This window comes from Felis catus, chromosome F1 (genome assembly GCF_018350175.1).
Source record: "Felis catus isolate Fca126 chromosome F1, F.catus_Fca126_mat1.0, whole genome shotgun sequence".
Lineage (NCBI taxonomy): Eukaryota > Metazoa > Chordata > Mammalia > Carnivora > Felidae > Felis > Felis catus.
The window spans coordinates 68,674,614-68,697,687 of record NC_058384.1 but is presented as its reverse complement, the minus strand read 5'-3'; the positions used below and the strand labels follow the sequence as shown (position 1 = coordinate 68,697,687).

Here is a 23,074-nt window from a genome sequence, read left to right as displayed (position 1 = left end):
TAAGGGTCTGACTCTTGATTTCAGCTCAGGTCATGATCCCATGGTTGATGAGATCAGGCCCCATGTCTGACTCTGTGCTGACAGCACAGAGCAGGCTTGAGATTTCTTTTTCCTCTCTCTCTCTCTACCCCTTCCCTACTTTCACACACTCTATCTGTCTCAAAATAAATAAACATTAAAAAATTATTAAAGGGGCACCTGGGTGGCTCAGCCAGTTGAGTGTCTGACTTTGGTTCAGGTCATGATCTCATGGTTTGTGGGTTTAAGCCCCATGTTGGGCTCTCTGCTGTCAGCCCAGAGCCCGCTTTGGATCCTTTGTTCTCCTCTCTGTCTCTGCTCCTCCCCACTCGTGCTCTTCCCCCCCCCCCCCTCAAAAACAAAAACATTAAAAAAAAAAGTATTAAAAAAAAGAAAAAATCTTAGAAGCAGCAAGACAAAAGAAGACAGTTACATACAAGAGAAACCCATAAAGCTATCAATAGATTTTTCCCAAGCCAGAAGGGAGTAGCATGACCAACGTGCTACATGAGAAAAACCTGCAGCCAAGAATACTCTATCCAACAAGACTCTCAGTCAGAATAGAAGCAGAGAGAGAGAGAGTTTCCCAGACAAGTAAAACCTAAAGAAGTTCATGACTACTAAACCAGCCCTACAAGAAACCTAAAGAGGACTCTATGAATAGAAAGGGAAGACCATTAGTGAGAGTATGTAAAGTAGAACATACAAAAGAAGTAAAAATGAATATTTCTGTAAAAACTCACTCAAGAAACTCACAAAATAAAAGGATCTAAAATATGACAACATATACATAAACATGGGGAGGAGAAGAGAAAGAATGGGTTCAAAGTTAAACAGCCATCAGCTTAATATTGACTGCTTTATGCAGAAGAGGTTATATACAAACCCAATGGCAACCACAAATCGAAACCACTAATAAATAAGCAAAGAATGCAAGGAAAGAAATCCAAATACATCACTAAAGAAAACCAGCATATGATGAAAGAGGGAAAGACAAGGATCAGAGAAAATCTTCAGAAACAACCAGAAAACAAGTAACCAAATGGCAATAAATACATAACTACCAATAATGACTTGGAAAGTAAATGCACTAAATGCTCCAATCAAAAGACACAGAATGGATAAAACAACAACAACAAAGACCCAGTTATATGCTTCCTACAAGAGACCCATTTTGTTTATTTAAGATTTTATTTTTAAGTAATCTCTACATCCAATGTGGGGCTTGAACCTACAACCCCAAGATCAAGAGTCGCATGTTCTATTGACTGAGCCAGCCAGGATCCCAACAAGGGACTCGTTCTAGACCTAAAGACACCTGCAGACTGAAAGTGAAGGGACAGATAAATATTTATCATGCAAATGGGTGTCAAAAGAAAGCTGAAGTAACAATACAGACTTGAAAACAAAGACCATAACAAGAGGCAAAGATGAGCACTTTGCAATAATAAAAGGGACAATCCAACAAGAAAATACAGCAATTGTAAATATTTATGCATCCAACCTGAGAGAACCCAAACACATAAAACAATTAATAAAAAACATAAAGGAACTAATTGACTATTATCAAATGCAATACAATATACAATGATATTACAATTACTATACAATAACATTACGGGCCTTTAACACACCACTCACATCAATGGACAGGTCATCAAAACAGAAAATCAACAAGGAAACAATGGCTTTGAATGACACACTGGGCCAAATGTATTTAACAGATATATTCAGAGCATTCTATCCCAAAACAGCAGAATACACATCCTTTTACAGTGGAACATTCTCCAGAACAGATCACACATATTAGGCCACAAAACAAGCATCAACAAATTCAAAAAAACTGAAGTCATATGCATCTTTTCTGACTACAATGCTATGAAACCAGAAGTCAACCACAAGAAAAAATCTGGAAAGACCACAAATAGGTGAAGGTTAAATAGACAATGAATGGGTCAACCATGAAATAAAAGAAATAAAAAAGTACACAAAAACAAATGAAAATAAACCACAATGGTTTGAAACCTTTAGGATGTAAGAGTGGTTCTAAGTTTATAGCAATACAGGCGTACCTCAAGAAGCAAGAAAAATCTCAAATAAACAATCTAATCTTACACTTGAAGGAACTAGAAAAAGAACAAACAAAACCTAAAACCAGCAAAAGGAAGGAAATAATAAAGATTAGAGCAAAAATAAATGATGTAGAAACTGAAAAACAAGAGAACAGACCAATGAAACCAGGAGCTGATTCTTTGGGGGAAAAAATTGATAAACCTCTAGTCAGACTTATCCAAAAGAAAAGTGGAAGGACCCAAATAAATAAAATCACAAATGAAAGAGAAGAAATAACAACCAAAACCACAGAGATACAATTATAAGAGAATATTATGAATAACTAGATGACAACAAATTGGACAACCTAGAAGAAATGGATTAAATCCTAGAAACATATAACCTACCAAAACTAAAACAGGAAGAAATAGGAACATTGCACACTGATTACCAACAATGAAACTGAATCAGTAATCAAAAAACTGCCAACAAACAGAAGTCCAGGGCCAGATGGATTCAGAGGTGAATTCTACCAAAAATTTAAAGAAGAATTAATACCTATTCTTCTGGGGGTGCCTCAGTGGCTTAGTTAAGTGTCTGACTCTTGGCTTTGGCTCAGGTCATGATTTCACAGTTTGTGAGTTCGAGCCCCACACCAGGCTCTGTGCTGGCAGTGCGAAGCCTGCTTGGGATTCTCTCCCTCTCCTTCTCTATCTACCCCTCCCCATTCGTTCTCCCTCTCCCTCTCTTAGATAAACATTAAAATTTTTTTTTTAAAAACCTATTCTTCTGAAACTATTCCAAAAAATAGAAAAGAAAGTAACAAGAGCACCTGGATCACTCATTCATTTAAGCGTCAGACTCTTGATTTTGGCTCAGATCATGACATCACAGTTCAGGACTTCAAGCCCCAAGTTGGTCTCCGCATTGACAACATGGAGTCTGCCTGGGAGTCTCAGTCTCCCTTTTTGTCTGCCCCTCCCCTACTTGTGTGCTCTTTCTCTCTCTAAATATAAATAAACTTAAAAAAATTACTGAAATTCACAATAGAAAAAGAAATTACAGAATCATCTTTTTTTTTTAACATTTACTTTTGAGAGATAGAGACAGAGTGTGAGCAGGGGAGGGGCAAAGAGAGAGGGAGACACAGAATCCGAAGCAGGATCCAGGCTCTGAGCTGTCAGCACACAGCCCGATGCGGGGCTCGAACTCACAGACCCAGAGATCATGACCTGCAAAGTTGGACGCTTAACCGACTAAGCCACCCAGGTGCCCCAAAATTACGGAATCATCTTAACGTTTGCAGGAAATATACACTGAAATATAACATTCATTCATCTAGGATATGGGAACTTAGGAATAAAAGGAAATTTCAGTAATTTGAAAGGGCATACCTTTAAAAAATTTTTTTTAATGTTTATTTATTTTTGAGAGAGAGAGAGAGACAGAGTGTGAGCAGAGGAGGGGCAGAGAGAGAAGGAGACACAGAATCTGAAGCAGGCTCTAGGCTCTGAGCTGTCAGCACAGAGCCCCATGCGGGGCTTGAACCCATGAACCGTGAGATCATGCCCTGAGCTGAAGTCGGACACTTAACTGACTGAGCCCCCCAGGCACCCCTGAAAGGGCATATTGTTTAAAGAAACTAAACATCACACTTAACAGAGAAAAGGCTTTCCTTTGAGATCAGAAACATTATTACCATGTCTGTTTGGCATTGTACTGGAGATTGTGAATAAGGCAAGAAAAAAAAGTAAAAGGCATTACGATTGGAAAAAGTGGGTATTGGATTAGGACAGGAAAGAATCAAATCTGTCAATTACAGATGATATGATATAAAATATAAGTGATTCTATAGATAAATTATTAGAATTATTGGGGTACCTGGGTGGCTCAGTTGGTTAAGTGTCTAACTCTTAGTTTTGGCTCAAGTCATGATCTCAAAGTTTTGTGGGTTCAAGCCCTGTGTCAGGCTCTGCGCTGAGAGCACAGAACCTGCTTGGGATTCTCTCTCTCCCTCTCTGCTCCTCCCCTGTTCCCTTTCTGTCTCTCAAAATAAATAACTTAAAAATAAAAAGGGTTCAGAGCCACTTTATTTATTATAGCCAAATACTAGGGGGAAAAAATGTCCTTCAATAGCTGAATGGTTAAAAAACTCTAGTGTATCAATAAAATGGAATATAACTCAGCAGTTTTTAAATTCTATATTGATGCATGTAACAATTTAGATAAATATTAAGGGCATTATGTTTAGTACCTTCAGTTTTTCATCCATCCCCACAATCAATTTTAGAACATTTTCATTACACCAAAACCAAACCCTACACCTTAGCTGTCACTCTCCAAGCCCTCCCCTCCCTCCCCCAGCCCTAGATGACCGCTTCCTCTCCTAGCCCTAGCTGACCACTGCTTCCCCCAGTCCTAGCTGACCACTCCCTCCCCCAGCCTTAGGTGACCACTCCCCTCTCCCAGCCCTAGGTGACTGCTCCCTCCCCCAATCCTAGGTGACCACTGCCTCCCCCAGTCCTGGGTGACCACTCCCTCTCCCATCCCTAGCTGACCACTACCTCTCTCAGTCCTAGGTGACCACTCCCTCCCCCAGTCCTAGGCGACCGCATTTACTGCTGTCTATGGATTTGCCTGTTTTTGACATTTCACATAAATGCAATCATGCAACATGTGGCCTGTGTCTGGCTTTTTCACTCAGCATAATGTTTTCAAGAATTACCCATGCTGTAGCATATATCAGTACTTGTTTTCTATTGCCAAATATTCCATTGTATGGAATATGGATGTACCATAATTTATTATGTACTCCTCAGCTGATGAACATTTGGGTTGTGTCCACTTTCTACTATAAATAATGCTATGAACATTCATGCACAAGCTTTTGAGTCAAAATGTTTTCACGTTTCTTGCATATATACATAAGAGCAGAATGGCCGGGTAACACAGTAGTTCTATATTTTGTCTGTTGATAACTGCCAGGTGTTTTCCAAAGCAGCAACACCGTTTATCCACTTACACACATTCCCCCCAAGAGTGTGTAAGGGTTCAAATTTCTCTACATGCTTATCAATACTTGTCATTGTCTGTCCTTCTTATTTTCAGCCAGTGGGTGTCAAGTGGTATCTCATTATGATTTTGATTTGAATTTTCCTAATGACTAATTATGTTGAACATGTTTTTATATGTTTATTGGCCATCTGTACATCTTGTCCTATGTACTATTTCTATAACTTCCTGTAAATCTATAATTCCAAAATAAACAGTTTAAGAAAGTTATTAATGATAACTTTTCCTCCAAAATGGTTAAGTGCTCCAATATATTCAATGAAGACTTTCCAATTTCGGACCATACATAATCCACATTTTAATCCCAACACAAAAAAGATGAATTACTATCTCTTGACTAGGTATTAAGGAAACTAGGAAAACCCAAGAACTGTCTCTAGCCTTACCAAATTAAGAGTATAGTAGGTGTCAGGGTGCCTGGGTGGCTCAGTTGGTTAAGCATCTGGCCTCAGCTCAAGTCGTGATCTCACAGTTCGTGAGTTCGAGCCCCACGTCAGGATCTGTGCTGGCTCAGAGCCTGGAGCCTGCTTCAGATTCTGTGTCTCCCTCTCTCTCTGACCCTCCCCTGCTCGTGCTCTCTCTCTCTCAAAAATAAACATTAAAAAAAAATTTTTTTAGTGAAGCTTTATTTAAAAAAAAAAAAAGAGTACAGTAGGTGTCAATTACAATTTCCACACCAAATCTGAACTTGATGAACAGCATAATTAGGCAAAAATATCAAAATAAAAACAATTTTTAAAAGAGTAAGGGTGTGGGGTGAGTCAATCGGTTAAGCATCTGACTTCGGCTCAAGTCATGATCTCTCGGTTCACAAATTTGAGCCCACGTCGGGCTCTGTGCTGACAGCTCAGAGCCTGGAGCCTACTTCAGATTCTGTGTCTCCCTCTCTCTACCCCTCCCCTACTTGTACTCTGCCTCTCTTGCTCTCTCTCTCTCTCAAAAATAAACATTAAAAAAATAAATAAAAATAAAGAGGTGATGGTGAGAGCTCATTTTAAAACATATTATTTTTTAAAAAGCAGGATCTTTGGGATTGAAGAATGATTCTAGAATAGTGTCAAATTGCCAGAAATGTCATACAGTGTACAAAAAAAAATCACTGTGTATTAAATATTATTGAAAAAACTGAGGGGGTGCCTGGCTGGCTCAGTTGGTACAGTATGTCACATTTTTTTTATTAAAAATTTTTTTTAATGTTTATTTATTTTTGAGAGAGAGAGAGCATGAGCAGGTGAGGGGCAAAGAGAGAGGGAGGCACAGAATCTGAAGCAGGCTCCAGGAGCTGTCAGCACCCACGAACTGTGAGATCATGACCTGAACGAAGTCAGGCACTTAACTGACTGAGCCACCCAGGTGCCCCAGGGTATGTCACTCTTGATATCTCAGGGTCATGAATTCAAGCCCTATGTTGGGTGTAGAGATTACTTAAAAAAATTTTTTTTTAATATTGAAAACAAAAGAGGGGCACCTGGGTGCCTCAGTCAGTTAAGTGTCCGACGTCAGCTCAAGTCATGATCTTATGGTTCCTGAGTTCGAGCCCTGCATTGGGCTCTGCACAGTGCAGAGACTGCTTGGAATTCTCTCTCTCTCCCTCTCTTTCTCTGCTCCTCCCCTACTTGCACTCTCTCTCAAAATAAATAAGTAAACTTAAAAAAAAAAAACTGTTGAGTAAATATTGTTGAAAAAACTGGACATATTTTACTAATGAATGTAAACCTAAAACTGATATAAGTAACCCAAACACCATTTAACAAATACTTATTTCTGCCAACGACATGTTAGTCACTCTGTTAGATGTTAGGGCAACAGTTGTGAACAAAGTAGGCATAATCATTGCCCTCAAAGTTTATAATGTGATAAAAGGAGCAAATAATAACAGTGAAATATGATGAATATTATGACCTGGGAAGTTTGGGAGTTCTGAGAATATATATGAAAGGGGAAAACAGGCCTGAAGAAGTGATGTTTCACACTGAGTACACAAAGTATTATAGACAAAAGAAACTATACTTGTTTATAACAATGAAAATAAACAAATGGAAAGGAAACTTAGAGGCAAAAAGGAAGAATGCATTTTCTAGAAACTGGAAGTTCAGTGTGGTTGATACATAATGGAGAGAGAGTGACAAGACCTGCAACTGGAAAAGTTGTCTTGGGCCAATCATTCAGGTAGAGTCACAAAATTAAATTCCCACAGCATTTTTTTTTAATGTTTATTTATTTTTGAGAGAGAGACAGAGCGCAAGCAAGGGAGGGGCAGAGAGAGAGGGAGACACAGAATCCGAAGCAGGCTCCAGGCTCCCACCTGTCAGCACAGAGTCTGACATGGGGCTTGAACTCATGAACCATGAGATCATGGCGTGAGCAGAAGTCTGACACTTAACCAACTGAGCCCATGCAGGCACCCCTAGACAGGCCTATTAAGCTGAATATGAAATAATAGTGAATGGAGGGAAACAGCAGAATTAAAAGCATAGTCTAAATGGTGTAGCCACTGTCTGTCCCAGTTAATCATTGTCAGATTCTTTTTTTCTGTTTGGAGAGAGTGCAAGTTGGGGAGGGGCAGAGGGAAGGGGACACAGGATGCGAAGCAGGCTAACAGCAGAGAGCCCAACTCGGGGCCTGAACTCACAAACAGTGAAATCATGACCTGAGCCTAAGTCGGATGCTCAACCGACTGAGGGAATGCCCATCCGGGTGCCCCTCTCAGATTTTCATATAACCTAGAGAAGCAGAAATCCTAGGTTTTATTTAAATTAAGGGGCACCTGGGTGTCTCAGTCGGTTAAGCATCCATCTCAGGCTCAGATCATGATCTCCTGGTCCGTGAGTTCAAGCCCCATGGTCGGGGTCTGTGCTGACAGCTCAGAGCCTGGAGACTGCCTCAGATTCTGTGTCTCCCTCTCTGTCCCTCCCCGGCTCACACTCTGTCTCTCTTTCAAAAATAAACATTTAAAAAATTAAAATAAAAAAAAGAAACTGTCAAATAAAAAGAATAAGTAAAAAATAAATAAAATTTCTCAATTAAAAAAGTTTTTGGGGCACCTCATTCAGTTGAGCAACTGATGCTCAGGTCATGATCCCAGGGTCATGGGATTCAGCCCCACATCTGCTCTGTGCTAAGCCTGGAGCCTGCTTAAGATTCTCTCTCTCTCTCCCTCTTCCCCCCTCCCATTCATGCTCTCTTGCTCTCTAAAATAAGTAGGTAAATAAAAGGTCAAAAAAATAAATAGAAAGTTTGCACGCCCAAATAAAAAGACCACAAACCAAGATGTAGGCTAGAGATCACCCCCTTTGTGATCTCTGTCATGGAGGGCCCTATTAAAACCATATTAAGGAGTTTTAACTTTACCTTAAAACCAATGGGATGCCACCAAAGGAATTTAAACAGTAAACACACAATTTCTGTAGTTTTTAGAATATGGTTCCAGCTAGGGGTGATATCAGAGGTAGGAATACCCATTAAAAAACTGCTATACAGGGGTGCCTGGGTGGCTCAGTGGGTTAAGCATCCGACTTTGGCTCAGCTCATGATCTCATGGCTTGTGAGTTCAAGCCCCACATCAGGCTCTCTGCTGTCAGCAAAGAGCCCACTTTAGGTCCTCTTACCCCTCCTCTCTCTGCCCCTCCTCCACTTGCACACGTGCTCAAGCATGCTCTCAAAAATAAACATTTTTTAAAACGTTAAGAAAAGGGGTGCCTGGGTGGCTCAGTTGGTTGAGTGTCCGACTTCAGCCCAGGTCATGATCTCGCGGTCCATGAGTTCGAGCTCCGCGTCGGGCTCTGTGCTGACAGCTCAGAGCCTGGAGCCTGTTTCAGATTCTGTGTCTCCCTCTTTCTGACCCTCCCCCATTCATGCTCTGTCTCTCTCTGTCTCAAAAATAAATAAACGTTAAAAAAAATTGTTAAAAAAATAAATAAAAAGTTAAGAAAGAAAAAAGAAACTGGAGTACTTGGGTGGCCCAGTGGACTGAGCTCAGAGCCTGGAGCCTGCTTCGGATTCTCTGTCTCCCTCTCTCTCTGCCTCTCCCCTGCTTGTATTCTATCTCTCAAAAATAATAAAACATTTTAAAAAATAAAAATTAGGGATGCCTGGGTGGCTCAATCAGTTAGAAGTCCCACTTTGGCTCAGGTCATGATCTCACAGTTTGTGAGTTCAAGCCCTGCTTCGGGCTCTGTGCTGACAGCTCAGAGTCTGGAGCCTGCTTCTGATTCTGTGTCTCCCTCTCTCTCTGATCTTCCCTGGCTCACACTCTGTCTCTCTCTTTCTCAAAAATAAATAAACATTAAAAAAAAAAAAAAAACGTGAGGGGCTCCTGGCTGGCTCAGTTGGTAGAGCATTCAACTCTTGATCTTGGGGTCATGATTTCAAGCCCTAGAGATTGCAAAAGGAAGGAAGAAAGAAGGAAAGAAGGAAGGAAGAAAATTGCTATGAAGGTCTAGGTGAAAATCACCATGGGAATAGTAAAAAATGGGTTGGGAGACATTCACAAGAATTGACATGGCATTCAACAGTGTACTGAATGTAGCAGGTGAGGGGAAAGGAAGAGTCAAGGGCCACTCGGGATCTGTCTTAAATAACCAGATGAAAGGATCTGTGAAGAACAAATAGGTTTGGGAGATGGAGATAAATTTGGCAGGCTGTTAAAAATCAGAAACTTAATCAGAAATCTGGCATTATGTCATTTAAAAATTAACCAAAAGAAAAAAATGTACAAAGAAATTCAGTTATGGCATTTATAAGAATAAGAAATGGAAACAATGCAAAAAGTTTAAGGTTGGTAGCATGGCCAAATACACTGACGCATTAATCCTTTGGATTTTCGGAATAGAAAGTACTCTATGTGGATCTGACAACACAAAGAAATGTGCACATGAATATGTATTTTATTTTATTTTTATTTTTTATTTTATTTTAAGCAAACTTCACGCCCATTACAGAGCCCAGCTGAGATCATGAGTTGGATGCTTAACCGAATGAGCCATTCAGGTACACCCAAATAATTTTTTAAAGGAACCTCAAATGGTGAATGTATACACAATGACCAGAAATGAAATATGAGCAATAACAAAAACTGCAACAGGAAATCTGTACAGGTATAAACTACCAAGTATACGGTTTATCGTCTTCTTTTTCATTTTTATTGAAAGATACAGGTGGAATATGCCACCTATCTGCTTGCAAATCAACAAGTCATCCAAGCCTCATCAGGGTTCTCAGGATTTAAAGATTATCCTTTAAATTCCCACCTGGTAGGGGCGGCTGGGTGGCTCAGTCGGTTAAGCATCTGACTCTTGATTTTGGCTCAGCTCATGATCTCACAGTTCACGAGTTCAAGCCCCACGTCCAGCTCTAGGCTGAGAGTGTGAAGTCTACTTAGAATTCTCTCTCTCCCTCTCTGTCCCTCCCCTGCTCTCGCTCTCTCTCAAAAAATAAACTAATAAAAAATTTTGAATTAAATAAAAATAAATTCCTACCTGGTAAATGATAGAAGTCAGGGATGCATTTATCAGCACGACACCACTTTTCAGGGCTTTTACCACATGATAAGATCCATTCACCGTAGTGAGCTGCTCTTCAAAGTACTCCTGTAGGAACTGGAACATAATCCTGAGATTCTGAAAATTAGCCCAACAGCAATACAAAACTGGAGATGTTTTTTCACTAGCTCCATCTTAACCCCAAAGCATTAAAAAAAGGTGTGGATATGCATTCTAGGGATAAATAAAAATAATACCTTTGCTCTGATCATGGAAAGTATCTCGTCATAGAAAGTCGGAAAGATGTAATTTTAAAATGATACTAATTTTTGAAAGATTCATTAATGGCAAGTGATCAGAAATAGAAAGAGTCAAACTTTATGCAAATTTGGGTATAATTTTTGCCTTTCCAGACGTTGACAGTTTTCAGGGAAAACAAAAGGGCGCTGAAACATGAGTGCCGCACTGCTGTCTGTGGCGCCACTGATCCTCGCCCCATGCCGCTGGGGGTGACCAGCTCTAAGGGAGTCGGTGAATGAGACCTCTCCACCTCTTTTCTAGAATTATCACTGAACTATATATTTTACTTCTGGTTTAGTATTTCTCAAGGACAGAACTATTTAATGACAACCATAAAGTAGTAACTTTAAAAGTAAAATCTGGAAGCAAAAGAAAAAAACCCCTTCCTAGCCAGAAAGATGGCCCACTCAAGAAGTCATCCACAAGAGGAGCTAGAAAAATACAAAAAAGACACTCACATCTGAAATATAGACCTTCGTGCTGCTTTTATCAAACACTTCTACTGTAATGACATATACCTGTCCCACCTCTAGACTCCACCGGTCTCCAGGTTGGACTGTGAAATCTGTACACAAATCAAGAAACAAAGGTATCAGGAGAGGCCAACATTTTTCTACAATGAATTAAAAAATACAAACTTATAAAAATGATTCAATGTCCAAAATTTGCTAACAGATGGACATGGTTTCCAAGGTTGACCTTTTGGTTCCCTCCATCAAGTTGTATAATAATTTGGAGTTCTAACTGGCTTCACTTAGTTCAACTCAGGTATAAAGAAACACTCTCACTTATATCTGCATACCAAACAAACCACAATTTTGCTCATTCCTAATGTGTCAGGCTTCTTTTTCAAAATGAAGATTTCAGCTTCTTTACGTAATATTAGATTCATATAACCTAAGGACATTAGTATTCTTCTTTCTTTGTATAAAGTCTCTTTTCCTAACCCAATATTGTATCACATGGATCTTCCTATTTTTTCACCATCTGTTTCAAGATGCTTCACTCTTGCAGACAGCATGTAACCATCATAACAGTGTGAGAAAACATGTCAAAAGAAGTTTAAATTCGAAGGTTAAAGAGGTACTCTAAGGGTGCCTGGGTGGCTCAGTTGGTTGAGCATCCGACTCTTGATTTTGGCTCACGTCATGATCCCAGGGTTATGGGACTGAGCCCTGCATAGGGCTCCGTGCTGAGTGTGGAACCTGCTTGAGATTCTCTCTCTCCCCCTCTGCTCCTCCCATGCATGCACGTGCTCTCTCTCTCTCTCTCAAATAAAAATAATAATAATAAAAGCACTCTAGTTTCTAATGCACTCTTTCTAGTGAAATAGTTTAAGCTATTCATTTTTCTTAAAATTATTATCTAAAAATACCTAAAAATCCAGGCTCTACAACATATATGGTGCAATTTGGGAGTCCAGACACGGATCTCATATGGACATCTTAATTTCTTCTTAAGAAAATCATATGAACCAGAGTTGGGTGAAAAGACAGATGTGAACTACCAAAGAAAAAAATAAATGTACAAACAGAAACAAAAATCCTATCTTTTATTATCTTTTGGAAAGCAGAAACTTAAATGTGTACACTTCTGAGAAAAGTCTGAGGGACGCAGTCATCACAGGAATCAAGTATTCTTGAATTTCAAATTTAAAGAAAATGGAATGATAGAAAAAAGATCATGGTCCATGCTTTTAATATTCATTTAGCTGACAGGGCGCCTGGGTGGCTCAGCTAGTTGAGCATCTGACTATTGATTTCAGCTCAGGTCATGATCTCCTGTTGTGGATTTAAGCCCCACTTTGGGCTCTGTGCTGACAGCACAGAGCCTGCTTGGGATTCTCTCTCTCTCTCCCTCTCTGCCCCTCCCCCACTCGTGCTTGCTCTCTCCCTCTCAAAATAAATATTTAAAAAATTAAAAATGAATTACTCTCAACTCAGTTTAACAAATATTAATTAAGCATCTACTGCAGAAAATACCATACCGTCTTTTCTCAATTATTCATGTGGAAATAGGAAAGAACAAATTAAGTAAAATTCACACAAGTTTCTTCAAGCTGTCTTCCTCCCATCTCCTAATTATAATTTAACTGAGGTTGCAAATAAGTACTGAAATCAACAGATCCCAAGTTCCAACTATTCTTTTCTCTACCTACCCTTTGTTAGAAATTACGATGATAATAATTTATAGTTCTTTGTTAAAAATAAAACTATACAAAATAAGTATAATTTTACCAAATTACTTTATCAAGGAACATGTCTAGTATGCTCAGGGAAACATAGATCAGCAGCTAAAGCTTGAAAAGGATACTTTTATGGACAAAGACAAGGTTAGTTTGGCCCAGTTGGACAGCAGTCACTGTGGCTGTCTTCTCATCCAGTAATGCCACCTTCCCGGAAAGAGACCCATTAAATGCAATTCTGTGGTCTTGCATTTCCAGTGTGTAGTGTTCTAAGGGGAACTCCACCTCTGTAAGACATGAAAAATACATACAACAGCATATTGTTGGATTAGAAGAGGAAAATCAGGAAGCAGGCCTAAATAAGAGTATGATCTGCTTCTAATTTCCTTCCCACTATGATGAATTTCAACATTTAGCCATTTTGGGGGAGAATACTACATGAGTTAACTGTTGACCTTGCTTGCATTCTTAAAAACCAGTGAACTGAAAGTAGCAGGGAGGATCCCCACTAAGTAAGGAAAGGACTAATGCTAATGGATCCAATGCACACTTTATAAACTGAATGGGACTTCTGGGATCATTAGAGTGTTGAGTTTTTAGTTAATGAACTAAGCTTCTCAAGAAACAACTTTCGTGGGGTGCCTGGATGGCTCAGTCAGTTAAGCGTCTGACTTTGGCTCAGGTCAGGATCTCACGGTCTGTGAATTCGAGCCCTACATCAGGCTCTGTGCTGACAGCTCAGAGCCTGGAACCTGCTTCAGATTCTGTGTCTTCCTCTCTCTCTGCTCCTCCCCCATTGACACTCTGTCTCTCTCCCTCTCAAAAATAAATAAACATTTTTTTAAATTAAAAAAAAAAAACTTTTGCAAAAATCATTCAAGTCCCTCTGGTAAAGTTTCCTCACTTGCCCTATTAAAACTAGTAACAGGGGCGCCTGGGTGGCTCAGTTGGTTAAACATCTGACTTCGCTCAGGTCATGATCTCACAGTTTGTGAGTTTGAGCCCCATGTCAGGCTCTCTGCTGACATTGTGGAGCCTGCTTGGGATTCTCTCTCTCTCTCTCTCTCTGCCCTACCCTGCTTGTGCTCTCATTCTCAAAAAAAAAAGAAATAAACTTAAAAAAAAAAACAAACTAGTACCAGAATTCAGAAGCCCATAGGCACTGATGCTAAGCATTAGCCTGTTCAAGATCATCTCTATCCAATATTATCTCAGGTATAGCACTTTAGGAATACTTTATCACAAAATCTAAAAACACAAAGTATGTGTATACATAAGGTGGAGCTGCTTCTCTTACTGTCAGCAGGAAGGATTTGGGAAATGTTAAGTCTTAGGAAAAGAGAAATCACCTTACCTGTCATTCTTCCCTGCACCATTTTTGCAACTCGGTATTTAATATATGCTCCTACTAAGAGATAAATATCATGGGATGGTATAAGAAATATATTCTCCAAAACCAGCAGACGTATCAATGCTGCTGCCACGTTCTAAAAGAGGAAGGAAAAAAACAGGTTCCATAGGCAAAATCCTGAAGGTCATCTTGCTTGTTAAAAATTTACTTCTTACAAGTTTCTTTTAAAATATCTTATAGAGGGGCGCCAGGTGGCTCAGCTGCTTGAGCATCGGACTTTGGCTCAGGTCATGATCTCACAGTCCGTGGGTTTGAGCCCTGCACTGGGTTCTGTGCTGACAGCTCAGAGCCTGGCATTTGCTTCAGATTGGTGTCTCCCTCTCTCTCTGCCCCTCCCCTGCTTGTGTTCCATCTCTCTCTCTCTAAAATAAATAAACACTTTAAAAATAATAAAATATCTTACAGATATTTAAAAATTCTTTCCTGGGGTGCCTGGTGGCTCAGTTGGTTAAGTGCCTGGCTCTTGATTTTGGCTCAGGTCATGATCTCACGGTTTTTGAGTTCAAGCCCCACACTGGGCTCTACACTGACAGTGTGGAACCTGCTTGGGATTCTCTGTCTCCCTCTCTCTCTCTGTCCCTACCCCACTCACACACTTCTCAGAATAAATAAGCTTAAAAAAAAAATTAAGAAAAAGAGACACCCAAATGACTGAGCAACCCAGGCACCCCTCAAATGACTTTTCAATTAAATGACCAATTACTGACCCAAATCATATCAGATTAGAGGGCTTCCACTATAGATAAATATAAGAAACAATTGCTTTCGGGGTGCTTGGGTGGCTCAATCAGTTAAGTGTCCTACTCTTGATTTCAGCTCCGGTCATGATCTCACGGGTTCGTGGGATTGGGCTCTTCACTGACAGTGTGGAGACAGTTTGGGATCCTCTCTATATATACCCCTCTCCAGCTTATGCTCTCTCTCTCAAAAATAAATGTTAAAAAAAAATTATATTCCACGGGCAAGGTTCTTTAATCTAAGTTTATGGCACAAACTTTTTACCTTGTAGAATGGTTCATAAATTCGAACTTTTACAACAGCAGCACCAGTTCTGATCCCAGACACCAAAATCATATCTCCTTGTTTCTCTTCTTTTTCCATCTCAGCTATATACACTGGGGGAGAGTATTCTGCTTCAGAGTATTTCAGAATCCTTAAGAGATAAGACAAAGTTTGTTTCTAGTGTAATCAAATAAGGAGTCATCTTCCAAAAGCCCCTAAGAGACTTTAAACAGTCTCTTCAAAGTCTATACAGTGTAAAAAAGTTTTAAATTGTGTTTTCCATAGGATTAGATAGAACAAAAGTATTTAATTTGCCTGTGGCTAACACTGTTGTGGGACTAACACTTGGGACTGTCTGAGAGCAATTTCTTAGCACTAAAGACAAAATTTCATACTATCATCCATTCACTCACTGTATTTCAGCATGTGCAGACAGCATGCTCAACAAAATCGCCAGAAGATACACCTGGTTCAAACAATTATATGGTCCTAAGCTCACGAGTTCCTCTGCAGTGGTTCAAATTAAATGATCATAAAGTACCTATGCCCACACCATATGTCATTGTATCAAAGACATTTCCCCCTGGCAAATTTATCTGTTCCAAAAAGCCCAGATGGCAGGATTATCAAAGTCCGTACAAGTGGCTGCTGCTCACTGTGCCACCCAAAGGCAAATGCCTCCTTCAAAGTCAGATGGCTTATGTTTGGTTTCAATGTTACCTAATTTTGCTAGACAATTCTTCTCTTGCTGATTCTTTATCCTGGGCAACGCTCCACTCAAACATCATCCCTGCCAAACTACTAAAAGTATTTCCTGTAGAGCAAGCCAAAAGCAGACAAGACAGAATCACATATTCAAAAATATTCAGGTATCATTAACAAGAAAGAGAAATCTAACTTTAAAATTATTTTTAGGCCTCTTCCATTAACAAATAGAAGCATTATCAATAATGAATTAAAACACATATACCAGGAAGATCCCTACATGAACAAAAGTGCTGTTGCTACCCAAATTTTCTGAATGTAGAAAGGACTCAAGCTGATCAACTTCTGGCTGACAAAAGTTATGCCACTTTTTCTGTTCCTTTCTACATAAAGGCCACCTTAAGGTCTACGTCAGGGTTGACAGGCATCCCCAACCCCCAGTCCCTCCAACATTTTATAAAAACTAGATTCCAAAATATTTATAATACATTCATTTTTCAGATTTAAAAAATTACTCTTACAAAAAATGTATGGCAATAGGGGCACCGGGGTGGCTCAGTTGGTTAAGTGTCTGACGCTTGATTTCGGCTCAGATGATGATCTCACAGTCCTGGGATCAAGCCCTGTGTCGGGCTCTGTGCTGAGAGCCCAGAACCTTCTTGGAATTCTTTCTCTCCTTCTCTTTCTGCCCCACCCCATTCATGCTCTCTCTCTGCCTCAAAATGAATAAATTAATTTTTTAAAAAGTGTGGCAATAAATTTAAATGTTTTAAATACCATATTATACATTAATATAGTATACTAAAAGCAATATAAAATCAGTTTCAAGAAAGATAAAATTATAAGACTTTTTCATAGGTTTACACATAATTCCCGTAGCCTATAGAAAGTAGACTAATCAAAACAGAGCTAGTAATAAATTCCAAAAAAAAAAAAAAAAAGAAAAATTATATATTCTTAATGGCTGATCTAGGCACCACTAGCAGAAGCTCAGTGGCAGAATCTGGACTGTTAAAAAAACTTCTAAGATAACCAATAATTAAATAAGCAGAAACATTTTATGAAAGTATGTAGCAAATACATTGAACCACACTCAGGTGCATGAGCTTCATATAAAAAAATAAATACGATTTCTAATCTCCTTTTATGTCTCAAGTTGCTTTTTTCCAAGTGCCAAACACGAGGAAGTATTACATTATTTTAGGTAATTTTCTTGACTCCTCTGAAGTCCTTTACCTTCCTCATCCAATGCCCTCACCATCAGTTCCAGCGGTGAATCATCTACATAGAGCTCCCGGGTTCGAGATATAATTTCAATGCTGTGAATCACATCAACCTTAACATCGCAGCGCAGTTCATGGTCAGTCACTATGATGAACCCAAAAACTGAGAATTTAATTCAATAGGTCATGAACCTATTCAATGTCTCAAACACACAAAGGCTTATTCTATATTATAAAGAAGAAAGGCTATAACAGTTGCTTTCAACCTGTGGAAGAAAAGAACACAATGAAAAAATACAAAAGCCACTATTTATAAGAGACAATAGACCAACAGTAGTTCTCAAATACTGATCTATAATGATGTTTCCATTGAGTCATGGAAAAATGAGAAAAGTACGAATTTTAACATAGTGAGTAATAAAATTACATGTATTCACTTCAAAGGAATACAGTTTAGTGGCACTTGGCTGGCCCGGTCATTGGAGCATGTGACTCTTGATCTTGGGGTTGTGAGTTTGAGCCCCATGTTGGGTGTAAGAAATTATTTAAAAATAAAATCTTGGGGGGGCGCCTGGGTGGCGCAGTCGGTTAAGCGTCCGACTTCAGCCAGGTCACGATCTCGCGGTCCGTGAGTTCGAGCCCCGCGTCAGGCTCTGGGCTGATGGCTCGGAGCCTGGAGCCTGTTTCCGATTCTGTGTCTCCCTCTCTCTCTGCCCCTCCCCCATTCATGCTCTGTCTCTCTCTGTCCCAAAAATAAAAAAATTAAAAAATTAAAAAATTAAAAAAAAATAAAAAAAAATAAAATCTTGGGGCGCCTGGGTGGCTCAGTCAGTTAAGCGGCCGACTTCGGCTCAGGTCATGATCTCATGGTCCGTGGGTTCGAGCCCCGCATCGGGCTCTGTGCTGACAGCTCAGAGCCTGGAGCCTGTTTCGGATTCTGTGTCTCCCTCTCTCTGACCCTCCCCCGTTCATGCTCTGTCTCTCTCTCTGTCTCAAAAATAAATAAATGTTAAAAAAAAAATTAAAAAAAAATAAAATCTTAAAAAAATAAAAAAAATAAAATAAAATAAAATAAAATAAAATAAAATAAAATAAAGGAATATACTTTATTATTATATTCTACCTGAGCTCTGAAGTATTAAAATTTTTAATGAAATCATGGTAATAGATTTTTTAAATGTATTTATTTAGGAAAGTAAAAGGGTGACAACCATATGTCCTGCCAATAAATTTCTCTATTTCTAGTGTTTTTTTCTAGACTATGAGGTTAAAAAGCCTGGAAACAATATATTAGACCCAACCGCAGTTCCAGTCAATACAGCCATAATGAAATTCAGAAACACGAATAGAAACAGTACAGAATGAATTGAGAATGAAACAAAAATTATTTTGTACGATCTTTTAACAATATTCCCACCTCTCATATTTACCATGTGTTAGAGAACTGCCTACATAGCTCCCTCATTTTCAGTTTCAGCTTTATCTACAAGAAACAAAAAGCAAAGTAACTACCACTGCAATACCCAAAATTACCAATGGACATCACGGGTAAACTCTGTCCCTAGTTGTGGATCTGCTTTTACGGAATTTTTAAATCAAAGGAAAATGTTTCTTAGGTAACACAGGCAAGTGCCCTTCAAAAAAGCCCCAGGAGCATCAAAATATGCTACTTCAGGCAAAGCTAGCCTTCCTTTCATAAGAAATACAAAACTTGATTTAATCACACCCAAACTATATTTACACCGAAGTTCAATAAATAAGTAAATATACTGTAGATAGCAAGTGGCAGGTTTCTCACTAGCAAAGAAACTATGCTGTGGTACAGGATTAGAACCAAAGATATCAATAACTCACGTTTGAGTTTATATGCAGATAAATGGATACAGAAGTAAACAGATCTATGTATATATGTGGGTTAGTGTATATACATATATTTCCTAGCACTGTCCCCTGAGAGGGTTTAGAAACTATGACACTACAGTAGCAACCAGTACATTAGCACCGAGATCTTGGTTTCTAAATACAATTCTCTAACAAAAAGAACCAGAACTTCCTCAGGAAATGGCTGGTCAGGGGAAATACAAGATGAGCCTGGCTCATCTTATGGTGCTAAAAAGTAAGGAAGTACTAAAACTAATTATTTAATTAAGATTGGGCAAGCCCATGGGGCGCCTGGGTGGCGCAGTTGGTTAAGCGTCCGACTTCAGCCAGGTTACGATCTCGCGGTCCGTGAGTTCGAACCCCGCGTCAGGCTCTGGGCTGATGGCTCAGAGCCTGGAGCCTGCTTCGGATTCTGTGTCTCCCTCTCTCTCTGCCCCTCCCCCGTTCATGCTCTGTCTCTCTCTGTCCCAAAAATAAATAAAAACGTTGAAAAAAAAAATTAAAAAAAAAAAAAAAAAAAAAAAAAAGATTGGGCAAGCCCAAAGGACATTGGAGTCAATCTGAAAGAGTTCCCAATGGCCAAAGCCAGAAAAACAAGTAACAAAATAAATTATGATAATATTGGATTATAAACCAAAAATAAATTTCCATGAGTCAATACTTATATAAATAATGAATGAACGAATGGGAACTTGTTTGTAAGATGTAGGTTATTTTCCTTACAGAAGAATGCTATTAAAGTGTGGAAAGGATGAGGGAAATAGAAAATCCCCATCAGGGGTGCCTGGGTGGCTCAGTTGGTTAAGCATCTGACTTTGGCTCAGGTCACGATCTCATAGTTCCTGAGTTCAAGTCCCACATCAGGCTCCGAGCTGACATCGCAGGCCTGCGTGGGGTTCTCTCTCTCCCTTTCTCTCTCAGCTCTTCTCCCACTGTGCACTCGCTCTCTCTCAAAATAAATAAATAAAGTTCATTTGATTAAGCATCTGCCTTTGGCTCAGGTCATATCTCAAAGTTCATGAGTTCGGGCCCCACGTCTCTCTCTCAAAAATAAATGTTAAAAAAACTTTTTAAAAAATAAATTAATGCGTGAAACTTTAAAAACAAACAAGATATATCAAAGCGTGTCTCAAGTATTTATTAGTTACTATGGTGGTTTTAATAACTTCCACAAATTCTTTGACACTCCTCCCTCTAGGAGGTGAAGCTTAATTTCTTTTCTTTTGAATGTGGACCAAACTTAGTGATGATTTTTAATGAATAGCATATGGAAAGTTACTTATTGTAACTTTACAGTGGAGAAATCTGACAGGCACTACCTTTAATCAAGTGATCAAGCTTACTATCACTAGTGACAAATCATGTTGATACCATGTACACCCTGACATAATGCATTGGAAGGGCTCTTTGCTTCTGTTGTTTTCCTCCTAAAAATCGATAAGCCAATCTAATCATGAAAAAACATCAAATAAATCCAAACTGAAAGACATCCTACAAAATACTGAATACTCTTTAAAAGTGCCAATGTCATGAAAGACAAAGAAAGAATGAGAAACTATCACAGGTCACAGGAGACAAAGGAAACATGACAACTTAGTTTAGTAATGTGGTGTCTTAAATCCTAGAGCAAAAAAAGTACATTACGTAGAACATTAAAGAAAACTGGGTGAAGGGTATATAGGAACTCTTTGTACATCTTTGCATGGATTCTAATAAATCTAAAATTATTTTACGGGTGCTCTAGGTGGCTCAGTCAGTTGAGTGTCCCACTCTTGATTTCAGCTCATCATCTCATGGTTTGTGGCACTGAGCCCCATAGTTGGGCTCTGCCCTGAGTGTGGAACCTGCTTGGGATTCTCTCTCCCTGCCCCTCTCCCACTCACACTCTCTGTCTCTCTCTTAAAATAAATAAACAGACATTTAAAAATAAACTAAAACTGGGGTGCACCTGGGTGGCTCAGTCGGTTGAGCGTCCGACTTCAGCTCAGGTCATGATGTCAAAACTCCTGAGTTCGAGCCCCGCGTCGGGTTCTGTGCTGACAGCTTGGAGCCTGGAGCCTGCTTCGGATTCTGTGTCTCCCTCTCTCTCTGCCCCTAACCCACTCGCATTCTGTCTCTCTCAAAAATGAATAAACATTAAGAAAAATTTAAATAAATAAACTAAAATTATTTTTAAAAACTTAATTGATTAATCTTTTACCTAATATTTAATTGAAAAGATCTGATGTTAAAAGAATTGAAGACATGGGGCGCCTGGGTGGCTCAGTCGGTTAAGTGGCTGACTTCGGCTCAGGTCACGATCTCGCGGTCCGTGAGTTCGAGCCCCGCGTCGGGCTCTGTGCTGACAGCTTAGAGCCTGGAGCCTGTTTCGGATTCTGTGTCTCCCTCTCTCTCTGACCCTCCCCCATTCATGCTCTGTCTCTCTCTGTCTCAAAAATAAATAAACGTTAAAAAAAAAAAAATTAAAAAAAAAAAAAAAAAGAATTGAAGACCAAGATATGGGACCTATGATCAAAGCAGAAATGTCATGGGATCTGCTGGTAAAAACACACCATTAAGGAAGTGTTCCAAGGACAGCAAAGGAAAGAAGGTGACCTTAGGTAAATACATTAGATAATTAAGCACTGCATAATCTAGCACTAATTAAATGGGAAATTAAATACTTTTCTTCCGTGGAGAAATACGTAGGGAAATGGTAGGACCAAAGCAGTGTGACCGTACATAAAATATATGAAAGGCCTTATGCACACAATGACTACCCATCTGACTACTTCTATAGGAGAAAGCTTTTCAATACCTGGCCACTGACCATAAAGAAAAAGAAATTACCCTCTATGATTTATAGATAAATTTAGAGAGATTAAGAGAAATATCATACCTTCAACTTACCTCTTTTAAATATAAAAAGAAATGAGTAACTTTTTTAGATAATATAATGAATATTCTTATCTACATGTCCATATTACTTCAGGTACACACAGGAGTAAGGTAATAATGAAAGAAAAACAAATGAGATAGAAAGAAGAATTGACCCAGGGAGATGAAGGAGAAAGAAAAAAATAAGAGAATGAAGCCAGTATTCAAGAACCAAAGGGATGCAGAGCCAGGAACAAAAAAAGGAGTTGGGGCACCTGGGTGACTCAGTCGATTAAACGTCTGACTCTTGTTTTTAGTTCAGGTCCTGATTCCACAGTTCATGAGTTCAAGCCTCACATCAGGCTCTGTGCTGACAGCATGGAGTCTGCTTAGGATTCTCTGTCTCCCTCTCTCTCTGCTCCTCCTGTGCTTGTGCTCTCTCTCAAAATAAATAAACTTAAAAAAAAAGAGGGAGCAGAAACAGTAAGCATGTCCTGCCTTGACTCTCATATTTATCCCAGCTCCCCAATCAATTCCTCTTGATTATACAATTATAATCCACTGCAGCAACTAATCAACTAGTAAGTTGATTAGTTTACAGAATACCAACATGCTGAGCATAGCACAAAAAGTACTGCTCACCCTATATTCTCTACCCACACCAAAATCATCCAGTTACCTGACCCTTTCTTTATCCTCCAAGTAAGCTAAAATCATGCCTTCATCTTCAAACTCCTCTAATTGTCCTTTACCTAAGGTTAAAAATCTAGATTTCCCACTAGAAAAAGGCATATTCATATATTCAGACGGCCTCTGAAGGATACAGAAAAGTGGCTGCCTCTTGAACAAATGACATCAGAGGCTTACTTTTCACTATATAACTTTGTAT

The 23,074-nt window shown here is 39.2% G+C and overlaps 1 protein-coding gene across 20 annotated transcripts in view; it reads right to left on the bottom strand.

The window, feature by feature from the left end:
- Positions 1-23,074, bottom strand: part of NUP210L (nucleoporin 210 like) — an 85,067-nt gene that overhangs the window by 56,215 nt on the left and 5,778 nt on the right. For 9 of the 20 annotated variants that reach the window (XM_019822511.3, XM_045049076.1, XM_019822513.3 and 6 more), the window contains exons 3-10: positions 17,462-17,611; positions 16,241-16,334; positions 15,521-15,671; positions 14,462-14,594; positions 13,236-13,394; positions 12,298-12,366; positions 11,381-11,487; positions 10,620-10,760 (exon numbers count right to left, since the gene is read on the bottom strand). In XM_019822511.3, the coding sequence (XP_019678070.3) occupies positions 10,620-10,760; positions 11,381-11,487; positions 12,298-12,366; positions 13,236-13,394; positions 14,462-14,594; positions 15,521-15,671; positions 16,241-16,334; positions 17,462-17,611 (1,004 nt within the window). Of the gene's footprint in view, positions 1-10,619; positions 10,761-11,380; positions 11,488-12,297; positions 12,367-13,235; positions 13,395-14,461; positions 14,595-15,520; positions 15,672-16,240; positions 16,335-17,461; positions 17,612-18,865; positions 18,932-23,074 lie in introns of those variants that run through there. The other 11 variants (XM_019822506.3, XM_019822509.3, XM_003999791.6 and 8 more) reach the window with 7 other exon arrangements.